The 16594-nt window shown below is 38.2% G+C and overlaps 2 protein-coding genes across 2 annotated transcripts in view; one reads left to right on the top strand and one right to left on the bottom strand.

Moving 5' to 3' along the window:
* LOC140148198 (synapsin-like) overlaps window positions 1–16594 on the bottom strand; it is a 503295-nt gene that overhangs the window by 262228 nt on the left and 224473 nt on the right. The gene's annotated exons all lie outside the window — the stretch shown is intronic.
* Window positions 7342–15819, top strand: LOC140148185 (uncharacterized). Its single transcript, XM_072170045.1, has 4 exons — window positions 7342–7613; window positions 11057–11308; window positions 13790–14017; window positions 15470–15819. Exons 1-3 carry the CDS (start codon window positions 7466–7468, stop codon window positions 13975–13977), a joined length of 588 nt encoding a protein of 195 aa, XP_072026146.1. The 5' UTR covers window positions 7342–7465; the 3' UTR covers window positions 13978–14017; window positions 15470–15819.

Here is a 16594-nt window from a genome sequence, read left to right as displayed (position 1 = left end):
AGTTGGTACACCCAGCACTTGGGCAGTGTTCCTTTATATAAGCCTTACATAAGCCTCATAATGTCAAATATTATGGACTACAGGGCCCAAAATGTGCCCCCACCCCCAATTGCCCTGTGCATCTTCCTTTTTAGACATAAAGCACATACTGGCCCTATAGCAAAATTCACCTTCATTTTGGGCTAAAACAGACTGATTTTTTCTGTGATTCACCCGCAAATGTCATAGTAAAATCGAAAACAAAATATGCTTGGCTCTCTTTAAATTGTTATGCTTCTGCCACAATCTTATACGTAAATCAAATTAAACTAAGCCACTTGAGTGCATTATGCCTTCCTCACAGTGAGTTTGGGGCCCTCACAATTTTGACCGGGAGGGCCCCCCAAAAGGCAAATCCGGCCTTAAAGTGCTTAGGCGTAGATCAGGGGGTGTGGGGATGGGGGATAAATCCCTCCTTTTGCACCATGTTTTAACAGTTTAGTTTCAAAATGGCAACATTTTTCACACACATTAATTTGTGCCAGAAACTTATTTTATTGCCAAAAGGTCCTGGATTTAAGAATTTTTCCAACCCCACCCCCCATGTCAAAATTCACACGTACCAACGTATTGGCTTCCTATTCCTTGAGGTCAGATTATGATATTAAAACTGATTCTGGACCTTAATCTGGGTGCTTGCTTCTTGACTATCAAGCAAAAACAGAAAAGGAAATATTCCTTGTTCTTTACTACCGTTTAAACGCTCACAAATCTGATAAACCCTCGATTTGGGTATAGAATAGTGTGAAATTGCAAATTTTTGCACGCTTCGCATGATATCGACCAAATGTAGGCCTACATAAACTTTTACTTCAAATAGTATGAAATGGAATGAATGGTCGCGCACTACGCGCACATATCTCATAACATTGGGCCGAACTAATGATCACTACCAAATTTTGTTCTTGCCCTCCTCCCGACAAAAAATTCAGGCACGCTCCTGATTTTAACTCTTTACTATTGGGCCCCCAGGATATTTTGCTGACAGGGCCCTTTTCCTTAAATCCGCCTCTGCCTGAATGCCCCAAATGGCCCTTGACATTTTTGTCTGAACAGTGGTCGTTCCCACCAAATTTAATGAACAAGCAAAAATCTATGACGATTTGACCCCGGATGACCCCAAATGACCCCCAAATTGACCTTGACATTTTTTGTTTCGCTATGGTCATTCCCACCAAATATCATTAACCTAGTGCAACCATTCATGGCGATTTGACTCCGGATGACCTTGCGATTTAGCATATTTTGCGCTGAAAATCGAATTATGTCAAGAACCTACCTCTGGCTGTGCTACTCCCAAAGATGTTTTACTTTAGTAAAACCTAGATGAGCTTATCTGTATACCGCTGCACGGCAGAGAACGTAACCGTTCCGGCTGAAATCCAGAAATGGCGTCATTTGTTCTGGCGCTACCACTTCCGGGTAACGCGGGAGAAGAACATGCCTTTTGCAAACAAAATGGCCGACAAGTCGGCCCCTTTCCAGCGAAAATACAGCTTATTTAGCCAATGTGAACATGGGGTCATCACCAGAAATATTTTCCTATCATATTGGACTAACACGTCAGCTATATGGTATTTCACGATATAACAGTAATAAAAAGAAAACTGCAAGCGTTCGATTCGTCGAATGTTTGACTAAGTGACCAGCTCTAATAGCGTCACTATGTAAACAACATAGAGGTATAAATAATTAATTAGGTAATACCAAATATGGAGGTATCCAAAAGTATGCTAATTAGAACAGGTTAGAAGGCACGACAAATCAGAATACGATCCTGGTATCCAATTCTATGCAAATGAGTTGAAGGTGGTTACGTGAACATGTTGTTTTCTTGTGTATACCGACCTCTGTGGCTACTCCTCAACAAGTCACATCATATAACCCATACGGATCTCCAGATAATCTGTTTCACAAGGTTATTTTGCTTGATATGCATAAATTATGCAAATTAGCTACTTCATTACCGTATTTTACGACAAAAATCTACTGGAATTTGAACACTGCCAATTGCCACCCAGATCACATCACTATAAGCCTTACCAGTTCCGAGAAATTATACTCACAACCTCAGACAGACAGAGTGATGGAATGATGGACGGACGGCAGTAGCGTAGCCAGCGGGGGGGCAGAGTGCCCCCCTGACAAAAAAAATGAAAGAAAAAGTGCCCCTCTGACAAAAAAAATGAAAGAGAAAATCAGGAGGGCAAAGGAAAAGAAAAGGGCAAGGAGCCCTTTTCTAGCAAAATTCAGGGCCAAAATAGTGTAAAATACAAATTTTTTCCGCGCTACGCGTGCACATTGTAACAATAAAGCCCTTTTTTAGCCGGATAATGGGCGAAAATAGTGTAAAATATCATTGTTTTCGCGTACGCGCGCACATCATCCCAATAAGGCCCTTTTCGGGAAGCTCGAAGACATACAGTCTCTATGTATTGTATGATGCAACTGCAATTTTTTTAGTCAGTGCCCCCAAAATTTTATTTTGCCCCCCCCTGACCAAGAAAGCTGGCTACGCCCCTGATGGACGGACAACCAGGAAACATAATACCTCCGGTGTAGGCATAATAATATTAATGGTTCATACCAGTCAAAGCATATCTTTTTTACACTATAGACCAAATTTTACAAAATGATGAGAATCTGGACAACTGTGGAATTCTTTTTACACATGTGAGGTATCAAACGTGAAATATCAAACATGTCTTCGTTATTTCTGTTAAAAATGACTCACACTTTTACGTTCAATAATATTTATTTAGTTCAATTTCCAAAGAATGTGTCAAGTTAAGTATGACATTAGACCAATCTATGTTTTAACAGAACCAGTGAGCGTTGACAACTGCAGGTGTTACTTGCATGGAAGACCCTACACATTTTGTGTGGGATGTTAAACATTGAACACACACGTGCTAAACATAAAAGACATGATAACATTGTGTTGCATCACTGTTTGGTTAAGTTTTTAAGTGAATAGAAACTCTGGCAGGTGCAGTTCTGATTCAGTGGGTAATATCAATAGAACGGGGAACATGACAATGATGCGCTTGGATGAACAACTTGCCATGCCACACTTATTGAAACCTGACTTGTGCACAACTTGTAGATACTGACAGAACTGTTTGGAGTGAAGCCAAATTGGAAGTGCACACTCTTGCTTTGCTTCCCATGCACCATAGAACAAGTAGGCCAGGGATATGAGACAAATATCCCTGAGTAGACCAACTTGTTTGAATATGTACCTGTATGATATTAAAAGTAGCCTTTTTAGTTACTGTGATAGTGCAAATTCTCTAAAAATACAAGATATGTGAAACCAAATTTGTGGAATGGATACAAAATTCAGTGTTTTAGTTCAATCAATGTAGTTCAGGATTGGAAAGATAAATTTCAAGATAACGCTGAATGGCTTCATTCAGTAAAGTTTCTCTGACGCAGGGGAAGCCATCAGAATTTCTGAGAGTACAGTTCTTGTAAACAGCCTCACCCTGTACCATGATTCATTAAGCATGGCATTTATTTTAAACTCAAAATCATTCCCTATTTTTTATACACTGTATGATCTGTATATTATTGATTCTGATACAGAAATACCATATTGTTTGTATTACATGCGCCCCTTCTAATAAACGCCCTTTTTTTGCAATGAAAAAAGAGACAAAAATGCACTAAATTGCCATGCCATATCGTGTGAGTAACTTCAGTAAGCTTAAAACTTGCATCAGTCATGTCAGTGACAATCGCTGTTAAAAATTGTATGGAAAAACCTATTATGACTCAAACTTTCATCCAGTTCATTGCTTAATTATGGTTGAATTTTACTAATTTCATCAGATTCTTGTTTGATGATGCACTTATGAATGTACATTTTAATTTCTTTTATGGGGGGCATGGGGGGACAAATTGAATTTCAGGGGGGGCAAAATTGGTAAATTCGCAAAAATTGCTGCAAAAAGTGGAAATTTACATGATTTTGCCTCAAAAGTGGGGGGCAAAGGGGGGGCAATATTGGGGGGGGGCAAATGCCCCACTAGCGCCGCCACTGAGCAGCGCAGCATTGCATCATGCTGCTATGTGGAGTAAGAATCAGAGTCATTTTCTGCCAGATATCATTTCATTTATTGACCCTTTGCACAGATCCGCCATTGCAAATTGTGTCATAACATAGCAAGTTCTCCACTATACTCCCAAGGAACGACACCAATGCCCGCCAATATAACACTTTTTAATACATAAGCTTGCGTTGTGTTGGTATTTATTTGCACCGGCCACAGCGAATCGTGAGCTCAATGAGAGCAGGCACAATTATTATAAATAATTGTGAATCTTTTTTTCTTACTCTACTTGTACAAACAATGCAGTGGGATCCTAGACTAATAACAATGGGGAAGCCTAAAGTCTAAAAGAAAACAATCGCGGTAGGAGCGGGCTACGAAAACTCTTGAAAAAACTCCTGAATATTATTTTTGGAGAAAATTTGAGAATGTACGATGACCCCTGGCTTTCTACCTCATGTCAACCTGATGATTGAATTCTTTCCTCCCTGAACAATTAGTCAAATACCCACCCTGGATAACCGACAGAGGCAAAACATTTTAAAATACACATTAAATTTTTTTTTTTTTTTTGATTTAACAAAATTTTTTGAAAAAGCGTGTGTGCTGCGTGGTGCTACCAACCTGAAGTGACTACCAAACACTAACACGCCCCGGCGCACACCCAAGTCATTCATTATGACATAACGTGAAGAAAATAAATATATGTTAATTCGCCGAGGGCGCTCAAACGCACATATTTTCATTTCTACTCAATGAATTAAATCCAGTCTCAACTGGGTGACTATTTAGTAACAGTATTTTTGCCAAGTTTTTTCAACAACAAGGGTAAGTATATAATATCCATAGGCTCATATCAGGGTGAATTGGCATAAACATACTGCGGAAGTTATCAACATGGAACACAATAATGCCAACAATTTTAAACTTGACAAGACTTTAAAATAGAGGTTGTGCTGCAATAAAAATGTGAGCCTGTGACAGACGGGCCCCAAGTCTGGGTCTGTAATGGCTCTGTAGTGGCTGTGATGGGCCCCAATCTGTAGCACCTTTTGTATCCATCATTTGTCAGCATGCTCAGTGGCGGCGCTAGGGGGGGGGGCAAGGAGGGCATTCCCCCCTGAGTTTGCCCCCCACTTTTGAGGCAAAACCCCAAAATTTATGTAAATTTACACTTTTGGGGGCAATACCCGGTATAGCACAAAATGTGTCCATTTTGCCCCCGAAATTCACTTCCCCCCCTCCAATAAAAAATCCTGGTGCCACCACTGCCAAGGCTTTACAATTACAGCATAGGTATTGGAAGAAATTCTTCCAAAAATTTGTTGATTTTGCTCCCCTGAAATTCACTTTGCCCCTCCCCCCCTCCAATGCCCCATCCCCTCCAATGCCCCCCGGCAAAAAATCCTGGTGCCGCCACTGTATATTGCATGAACAAACAGGGGGTAACTAATAAAATAACATCACAAAAGATTGTTAACAAAAAGCAACACTTACCTATTACAGATGACATAATCAACAGCAATTGGTAGCATGTCATAGAAAAATAGAAAGAAAAGAAATTGCATCAGATATTCCTTGAAGTTCATGACACAAGAATCACAATTCCAATTTTTCATTTCCATAATTAAACACATAAAAAGTTGTACTATATCAAACATTATACAGCTGTGAGTGAAAGGGGGGGGGTTCCCATATATTGGTACACATCATGATCATGTGCCAGTCAATAGACCCCCTTTTTTGAGGCAAACACTATACCCAATGACCTTTTTTATCAGCTTACGCCCAATGACCGGTCTCACACTGAATGACCCACATTTTCTTGGGGCCCACATTGAATGACCCCCCCCTTTTTGTCAAAAAAATCCTAAGATGTTATGATGTGTTAGTTAAACTGAAACACATTTGGTACGTCGGAAACGGTCTAAAAAGAAAGGCTAATTATGGTTAAAAAGGTTTTATCTACTTTTTTTACAAATACAGACTTTTCCACCCCTTCCCTCCCTAACGAAAAGACCTTCATTTATAGGACTTCATCAAACTTTTGGGTTGTTCCCTTAGTATTTTGGCTAGCTTCTAGGCTTATATCAATTCCTGCACTGCATGTGAACTTAGTAAATGCCATCCTATACAGCTAGCTATGAGCTATCCCCTATCATATTATTTATCTCTTCCTCTGTAGAATATATAAATAACCTTTATATTCCAAGCATGGCTAGCTTTCATCCTGTTGCAGCCGCCTCAGATTGTATAGTTAACCTAACTCTAGCAAGGAACATGCTTTTTTTGCTATTGGAAGGCAGAGAAGGAACAAAAAAAGGAGAGAAGATGAACCAAGATTTCACTTGGCACCCCCGGGATTTGACCCTGGGACCCCTCGGGTGCCACGCACATGATCGCCAACCTCATGCCACGGGGAAGCGCTTGCCCGGCCAGCGATTTGGTGGGCATGGTGATTGTGCAATGGCATCACGTGGAATGCATGAAAATTTTGACCTTTCGTATTTGAAGATATAGATTTTCCCCGAAAAACCAAAAAAAATTAGGTCTTTTGAGGAAAAAATGTATATCTTCAATTTGAAAGGTCAAAATTTTCAATTCATGTCATTAGATTTATAAAGTTAACTTTGATGACTGTTATATATCAAAAATATCAAATTTTAATAAGTTGCCATAAAATTTGTATTATATTGCGAATAAAATTGTGAAAAAAAAATCAAAATTATTCGATTAATTGGCATCTTATCCCAATATAAAGGTTTTCTAAAAGATATGAAATATACATACATTGGAAAAACATTTAGTTTCCCGTTTTCTCCCTTATAAGTAAAAGTTTACAGAATACAAGTTAGGTATATGACGTAAAACGACTATGCTAAATTATTTTGGGTCATATCCAGTAATTTCCTATCCCTTGAGGGAGTGTCTATTAAAAACCTTAACAAGGGAGTCAGGAGAATTGGCAGAACAGCATCTACAAGTTTATATTTCACTCTTACAAAGTTTTCAGTCCTTTACATTTGAACATAAATGTGATGAAATCAAACATTATGCAGTGTTTCTATATTATATTTAACCTGCCTACCATCCGCCAAATATCTCTCCGAAATAAGTAACAACATTTTAATCTAAAAAAACATGAAATCAACACAAATGAATCCACTCACAAACATTTTTAGCAAGAAATTTGGCTTGTGTTTACTTTTGTTACTTTCCTGCGTCAAGAAGATACAAAGTCACCATGACTTCCACAAATCCATAATTAGATCAGCAGAAACGCAACGTCAAACTTTCTTTCAAACATAAGATTCTGAAGTCTTCACAAGGATAGCAACTTTTACGTGGAAAAGAATTGAAACTGAAACGTCATGATGGAGTTATTCAAGATTGGGGTAGTTGGAATGTTAGTACTTGTAGTTATGCATTCAAGTTTTGCTTGTCAATGTGAGAGGGACACCACTTCGTTGGAAGGGGCCTACTGTCATCGGTTGACTGACGAGAATCAAAACACAGCACGTAAGTAGCTTTTATTAGAAATGGCCAGATTGAAAACTTGCAATAAAATGTCTCGTTTCAAAAGACAATTTCAGAAATGATCACCTCAAAATCATTTATTGTTATTGACTATTTTTCAAAGCAATATGGTTGTATGTATGTATGTGTGCATGTATTTATGTCATTGACTGGTCAAGTAAGGACATAGGTCTAGGCTAGAACATCCTTACCTGATGACACACAAAAAAAGTTTTTAAGGGCAATACAAACTGGGGTTTTTAGGCCTTAAAAACTGATAGTTTAATCACATTACACTTACTTTCTAGGGTCTGTGGTTTGCCAGAGAAAATCCCTGCACTCAAACATGAGTCACTCAATATTGAAATAAGAAGAAATCACTTGCATGCAAAGAGTGGATTTCACCCCCTAAATTGTTTGCGGCTACCTTAAAGGGGCATTTCGTGATCCACAGCCTCATCCCCCCACTTTTCCCAAAAAAAGTTGAGATTTTTACACCACTGGATACCTCTGGCTACATAATGTTTATGTTCCAAATATTTCTTGCAGATTAATTTGTTTAGCAAAAATATCGCAAATTTGAATTTCGTTCTGGTGCACCAGAACGAAATTACAACACATTGTCTATGGAGCAGTGTAATACACATAATCATGCATAGCTCATAAACGCAAAATCGGAATCAACTGAAATTTTGGAAATAAGCTTTTTTTTTCGTGGATATCTACTGAAAATGTCATAAAAAGAGGATGCTAGGATCACGTAAATCCTCCTTTAAAATTTCATCTTTCTTTCCAATTTGGACCATCCTTGACATATTACCCTGTTTTCCCTCTGAAAATGGTCTTTTTTGGTGTTTTTTTGTGTGTGCGGAATACGCATGCACCCTCCATGTATGAGCCTGGTGTTGATGGATATTACATGCTAGCCCTACTAGTATAGGGTCTTTTGACTGTGGTGATCCAAAACCATGCTTTATAATAAAACCTGGCTATATCCAGAGAACTGCTAAACTCTGTGACTGCTATTCCCCAGAATTTCGGGTGGAGCGGTTAGTGGGTTTTAGCAGTTCTCGGATATAGTGTGTATAAAAGGCCCTATGGTAGGGCTAATTACATGCCTCATATTTCTGTGAAAGTACAGAAGTATTCAATACATAGGCAGCCATGTGATATCCTATATTGTAGTGCAGCAGAATAAATGTAAAACTAGATATAGCTGTGGTCATAGACCACGAACACACACAGCTGTTCATTGAGGGCTGTGCTGTCATGTAAATTTGTAATGTTTGTATGATTTTTCTTTTACATCTTTATTCCGATTTTGGCATAATGTATATTTTGGTCGCCCAATATTTTTCAACCTTGCTACGGCCCTGTGTGCTGTTTATATCACATTTAATCACAGACTTGTGGCACAGACCCTGCTATAATCCATATTAACTTCAGAATGTAGACAGTGCATTCAATGGTGCAAGTAGTGTAATACTACTTATTGCGTTATTCATTGCTAGATGAAGTTGGACAACACCTACCGCTAAATGTTATGACCATGTCGTGCATTTTGTTGATGATGTAGCTAGCTAGGCCTATTGAAGTTGAATCCCCGTGCACGTTCTTGTTGTGATGATTATTAAAACTTGAAGTGTTGAAAGAAAAGAGATATTAAAAGTGTCTCTAGAATTAAGTTATTCACCCCCCCCCCCATAGAAGCAAATAGAAGATACTTTCAAAAGCAATTACTTTAAAAAGATTTTGTATTAGAAAGATATAGGTCCTACGGATGATCCTAGATGATCATATTTTGGGAAAAAGCTTCCTTCACACCACCCCCCTCTATTAACAAACACTCTCCACCTCATCATCACTATTCATATAGATAGGCTATACACAAGCAGTCATAGTTTGATGATGACTTGTTTTTCACCAAAAGACTGAAAACAAATCTGATCATGGAGTGCGAGATTTAAATATTAACCAGCCAACCGTCACACGCGCGAGATTTAAATATTAACCAAAGGCAAAACTGTGCGAGGAATAAAGGTTCAAAAAAGAAATAAAGTGGCAGTGGACAGAGGTGAAAACGGTCTATATCATTGCATCTATGTGGGGAGCAAGGACTACTTGTGGTTCCACACATAAAAATATTTATTGGTAGGTGTTGTCCAAGTTTCATATATGCTATGTTGTGGGTGACAAGCCATTTATACTAGCTGAAAATCATGATTTTTACTAGTACTTTGTGATCCTTCTGTGACATCCCCTTCAGACACCCCTGCATGGCGCAACTTTATGGGTACATTATATGGCCACTTCGCAGCCATTTAAAACATTTTAGCCCCCCCACCTCTGACTGATCTAGATCCGCCACTGATTAATCATAAATCGCTGGCAAGAGTCCCCGCTATTTTCCTTCCGAAGGAAAATGTTACCGTACACTCTCGCCACTATTTGCCAAATAAATAGCAGGGAAGGTCAGTTTCTATCTCAGATCCTGGAATTTCCAGGATCTGTGGTTTCTATTGAGTAGAATTAATCCCTTATCCATCTCTTTACCGGTAAACAGCCCCATTAGAAACACGCCATGTACCTTGATGCTCTTTACACAGGGAGAAGGACATAAGGTAACTTCTCATCCCTGTTATAATCAGTTTAAGGGGGGTCGATCTTTTATGCGTAATTATAGAGGGCCAGGGGATCCACTCCAACAATAAAAAAATTATTTGAAGAAGTCAAAGAGCCCTAGGAATAAAAACCGTAGTGTAATTCACGCCAGATACAAAACAAACGTTTTATATCAATTTTAAATTTAGCCTGAATCCGTAAATATGGTACCTCTCGCCCTTTTTTAGGTCAAGGCTATTTTACCATTATGCAGCGAACCAATGTTGTTGAAGCTATTTCACATACATGTACAAAACATTATAGAGAAAGAATGAGGACATATAGTGTTTAAATATCTTTTGTTGATTTCGAATGATAATGTCATGAAGTCGTAAATTTTAAGGTCAAATTCCTAAAACCAAAACAAAACATTGCGACGCATATAACTCCCGACTTACGCAATTTCATCATCACATCAGTGTCTTTATTATTTGTTTGAAACCTTTCCCAAACGTTCGGTGCTATTTATGCATAAAAGCGGCTAATCTATCTTTACAAAACGCGTCTTTTTAGTAAACAAAAGGCTAAAGATGGCATTATGAGATTTATCTTTTATCATTACACTCATCCGCTCAACTGCCACGGTGGCCGAGTGGTAAAGCGCTAGACGCGTAATTGAAGGAAGTTTAGAATCGCTGGTTCGAGTCCCAATGAAGCCTGTTTTCTTCAAAATTCATGATCGCATTCGAAATGAGTCACTTGTCGGTAAATCATGTATCGTATCCTTAAAACACTCTTGTACCTTTCATGTTAAAACATTCTTGAATTAACTCTTTCTTCCACAGTTGTCCAAGCTGAGATTTGCCATAAAGAATTTGATGATGGCTTTGCTGAGCATTTCATGGTCATAAAGGATGTGTACTTGGAACCTTTAATGTTTGCGGGTACTCAAAGGACTATCATGCCGGCATACAACCCATCATGCAATACTGTACCCAGAGCCCAGCAGATAATGCTACTGACATCCAGGGAGAATAGACAATCAGCTTGTGGGATACCAAGAGCACTCTTTATCGGAAGAACCTATGTGATGGAAAGTAAGTCAAGTTAAAATACATGTATTGCCAAGGATTCTCAAGCAGGGGTTGAAATAAGTGATAGCCTGATAGCCATGGCTATCAAATTTTTCAGTCGGGCTATTGGGTTTTATGACCATGTATCCCTTTGGGCTCTTGATACTCGCTGCCATGTTTAAGCTCCACATGCATGACAATTGACAAGAGTCAGATATCATCAAACATGCAATCACACAGAATTCATCACTCATTGAACATGTTGAAAGCTTTTTATTCCTCTTTTGATAAAATTCTAAATCACAAGAAAAGTCCATCTGGCAAGTTCACATGTGCAATACTTAGTGAATGATTGGCAATTAATTTGGCAAACACAATGTCTTTTTTCAGGGCTATTGAATGTCCTGGGCAGCTGGGCTATCAGAAAATATGACTAAATAGCCCGGATGGCTATCAGGAAATGATCCCTTATTTCTATCCCTGCTCAAGTAAAAATATAATACTAAATAGGATAAGCCACAGATTTGAGCAAATGAAGTCAGTCACACACTCAATGCGCAATCATGCATGTGTCTTGTGTAAGAGATACATACATAAAGATATTTATAAAGCGCCTTTAAAATTTATCAAAGCGCTGAACAAGGAGAGAAAGAATGAAACTAGAATTTTGCGGTTCTCGACCGGCGCGTTTCCCGACGCAAAGCGTCAGCCGCAATACCTCCACCTTGACGCCCATCATTTTAACCGGTGCAATTTCACTTGACCCCAAAATGACCTTCACATTATTTGCCTCACTAAGGTGGCCGTTCCCATCAAATTTCATGAACCTGTGACAATCTATGGCGATTTGACCTTGGATGACCCCAAAATGACCTTGACATTTTTTGCTTCCTACAGTAGTCGTTCCCACCAAATTTCAGTCATCTGCAACAATATATGGCGATTTGACCCCGGATGACTCCAAATGACCTCACAATGACCTTGCGATTACGCAAATTTTGCGCTGAAGAGCAAATCAGGTCAAGAACCTCTGGCTGTGCTACTCTCTGCCAAGTTTCATCACTGTAACTCGTACAGATCTCCACCCTTACCATAAATGAAGGCCTTCAATTAGCTGTTTGAAAGCCTTCACTGAACAGGTAATTTAGCCTGTAATAGTAGCTGTTACTTAGCATGTACTAAGCCTTCAAAATGATGAATTATGTAAATTAGGTACAGCTAATGACAGCCTTCACTAGCTGTTCAATAATAGCCTTCACTAGCTGTTCAGATAGTAGCTGTTACTTAGCATGTACTAAGCCTTCAAAATGATTAATTATGTAAATTAGGTACAGCTAATGACAGCCTTCACTAGCTGTTCAATAATAGCCTTCACTAGCTGTTCAATAATAGCCTTCACTAGCTGTTCGATGATTATAGCCTTATTAACCTTTATAACAAAGTATACATAATAGTCATATTTAAGCTTAACTATACTTACATTATCCATGATGCAGCATTATATTATTGCACACATAGATAACTACATGTATTACATATGATATTGTCCACATAACATGCATCCCAAATGTAAAAAGTGAAAAACAAGGCCTATTAATAAAGCTGGAAACATATTAAGTATTATTAAGATTCCGTCTGCATTCATCCACACCAGTTCAAAATGGCAGTTAGAATAGTCCCATCATGCACCTATTTGACCCTTGGGTCAACCACTGAGGAAGTGAAGTCTAGTGAAGGCTATAACAGGCTAACAGCTGTAAGCCAAGTTCAAAAATTGAACAGCTATAACTAAACTAGCTGTTCAAAATGTAAAGGCTATAATTATAGCTGTTCAAAAATGTGTGAAGGCTAAATTGTAGCTGTTCCAAACATGTAGCAGCTAAGCTACTGGCTGTTCAAACTTACAACTGCTGAGTAACAGCCTACTGAAGGCTTAATTAGCTGTTCATTTTGGTACGGGCAGATAATCTGTGCACAAGGTTATTTTGCTTGATATGCATAAATTATGCAAATTAGTTACTTAATTACCATATTTATATATCCCAAGAGGTGGATCACGAAAGGTGAGCACATGACCCGGCATGACACGGCAACCGATTACCAAGATCGTTTCTACTGGGCTTGTTACCTGCCATGACCCGGCACGGAATTTGGCCCTCAGTAGAAGCACGCAGTAAGACTGATAAATGCACTCAAATGCCCACCAACTGTCAATCAAATATGTGGCATGTCAATTAAATATGGGATAAGTCCATTTCATTAATGAAGCAGTATGCACATCATAGCCGTATACAGGTACACACATTTCAGGCTAAATGCACTCAAATGCATAGCAACTGTCAAAAAGTGACTTCACTTTTTATACAGAGATTGAATACAAGTGCCACAGCCCTGATATTGCAAAGAATATTAAAAACACAAAATACATGGGTTATTTTCCAGCATCTCAGTCCCTTTGTCTTTGTATACAACTATTATTTATAGCATCATTTTCTTTCATTGCAGTAATATACTCTGGTGCACAATGGGATATTACTAGCTGTGGCTATCATAAAGAGATGAGTCGTCTCAGACCTGCGGAAAACCTAGTATTGCAGAACTTCAAAAACAGCAGATCGAGTAATTTTCCGAGGAATTTTCCAACAAATTTACCAACATGCCCAATTGGACCTGCACCAAACAGGAGGCAGTAACTATACCATGCATGCCAGCAAGAAACTTGTCAGTCAAAAGGTATGTCCGATTTTATTCAACTAATTAAAGATATCATATACATTGAACCCTACAAATTGCATAGTTTCACTGGAATCTCTGCTGCTATTTTTTGACCCTTAACAATTACATGAATGAAAATAATTGTGTAGAATGTCCATCATTATACAGTGCAAGCAAAATGCTGCCTTCCAAAAATCCCTGCTGGTTATTTCAGCCCCCAGTTTCAGCCCCAACGCAACACAAAAGTTAGTAATCATGCTTGTTACCAAATTTTTCAAAGACAAAAAATAAAAAAGCACCCCAATACGAAGCCTTGAAAGATTCAGGCTACTTTTGCATGCACACTGACACACATGATTATCAACTTTTGTGTTGAGTGGGGGGGGGGGGCAGGGTTGTTTCTTCTAGAACTACCAATTTGGCAGTATTTTCAACAGCAAACTGGGGGACCTATAATCAAAACTGCTGAAACATTTACAATGCCGCTGCCCTAATTATTCTTATTGGGTCAGTGTTGTATACCAACTCCTCAATTTTGAAATGTGTCACATGTTTGTTCAAACTTTGGTGGGAAGAAAAGGGATAAAATATAGGTTAGACCATAGATTTTAAATACCTTAAAATCTATGGTTAGACTCATACAAATAAAACATCAGATGATGAACTTTACAGGAATGGTTTTATGCATAAATATGAACAAGTGTCCCAGGGAATTTTGCACATGATTGTAGTCTCACAGCCTCAGTAGAACAAAGCAAAGTCATTATACTCTTTAGAGGAGAAAAAAAAGGACAGTGAGGAAGGCTTTTCAGGGGATTTACTTTTGGCTCTAATGAAGAACTTTTTCTAATGAAGAACCTTCTTAGATCATTTTCTCTTGATGGTTATACATGGGATGGCCAAGAACCCTTGAACTCTATAATGCATTTCATGATCAACCCAACAGTTACACTATACATGTATATATACTATCTGTTACTTGAGGTTTTGTGCATATTGGCAAAGATATGAGACAAAGTTGCATTATGCATCCTGTTTGGATGACTAACCCCGGTACATCATGTCAAATGTCAATGCAATTACTGATATTATCACTAGGAGACAGCTGTAATGTTTAGCATTGATATACATACATAATAATGCACTTGAATTTTGTAATCACGTTATTGGGTTGAATATTGACAAAACCCATAAAAGGTTTGTCTCTCAAACCATCACGCATATATCAAAGATAAAGAAAGGCCCTGTAGCAGAAAAAAACCAGAAAAAGTGGGCTAAAACACAATTAATAGTCAATAAAAAAATATCATGAGAACCACTTAGCTTGTTTTACTTAAAAAGAGAGAAAGTGAATAGCGCATAGCTTTGAGAGACAAGCCTTTTTTTTTGTTACCTAACATGAGAAAAATCCTCAGATTGTCAGCTCAAAAACTTAATATTTTCTTCTTTTTGAAACATTTTTCTTTTCAGATATTTAAACAGCTGAACCTGAACCTGAAGAAGACTGTATTAAATTACACAACTTTTGGCTTGATGTCAACTGTGACAGAAACTTGAATGGATGGATGTACAGTGTATATAGCGGCTGTGTATAATGAAACCCAGTAGTGTAGTCAGCGGTGGAACAAAGTGCCCCCCCCCCACCGACAAAAAATAAAAGAGAAAAGTGCCCCTCTGACAAAACTTGAAAAAGAAAATTGAGAAGGCAATCAAAATGTAGAGAGGCAAGAGCCCATTTCCCACCTAAGTTCATGACTATCATGGGCCAAAATAGTGTAAAATACCAATTTCTTGTGTCCCAATGAAGTCCTGTTTTTGAAGTTTGAAGACTCTTTTACAGACTCTCTAAAAAAACAACTACAAGTATATATATATCACACCAATAATACCAGGTCAAAATGATACAACCGATTTTTCTTCTTATTCTTATTTTGCCCCCCCCCCCCCCGACCAAGAACGCTGGCTACACCCCTGATTAAGCCACCCCATGGACATTTCAGAATGGGGTGCCAAATATTAGTTGCACTATTCTTGGTGTGCCACCCTCTTATGAACGTGACAAAATAATCTCATATTTCATTAGCCTTATGATATAGCAAATGTAATCATATGAATAAATAATTTTGAATATTTACCATTTTTTCTATGCCATTTTATTGCATAATATTAAAGGTTACACTTTGCTTCAAATACTGCTTCATCCCCCCTAAAATTGTATACGCACAAGATTTTAAGGATGTTGTTTCTTTTCCAATGTAAATGCATTGAATAATGTTAACAACAAATGTCAAATGCAAACCTCCAAAAAATAAACTGTTATAATCATGGGAGCAATTCTAGGAACATCAAAAAATGACAAAACAGAATGGCATCTTCCGTGTGTGTACCATATCGTAAGACTAAAATTGGTTTCCATTAATTTTGTATTTCAAGCGTTAATTCCTGCTGTATAATATACAACTACTTTACTGGCATCCAGTGCATATTATTAAACAATAATCAAATCAAAACCAAGTAAGTTGTGTTTTTATTTCTAAGCACGTAATGAGCCCACTTTTAAGCAAATCAGTTGCAAAGTAAATCTAGAAAAAACGA

This window comes from Amphiura filiformis, chromosome 3 (genome assembly GCF_039555335.1).
Source record: "Amphiura filiformis chromosome 3, Afil_fr2py, whole genome shotgun sequence".
NCBI lineage: Eukaryota > Metazoa > Echinodermata > Ophiuroidea > Amphilepidida > Amphiuridae > Amphiura > Amphiura filiformis.
Note: the sequence above shows the minus strand (reverse complement) of the source record. Positions and strands in the feature narration are given on the sequence as shown.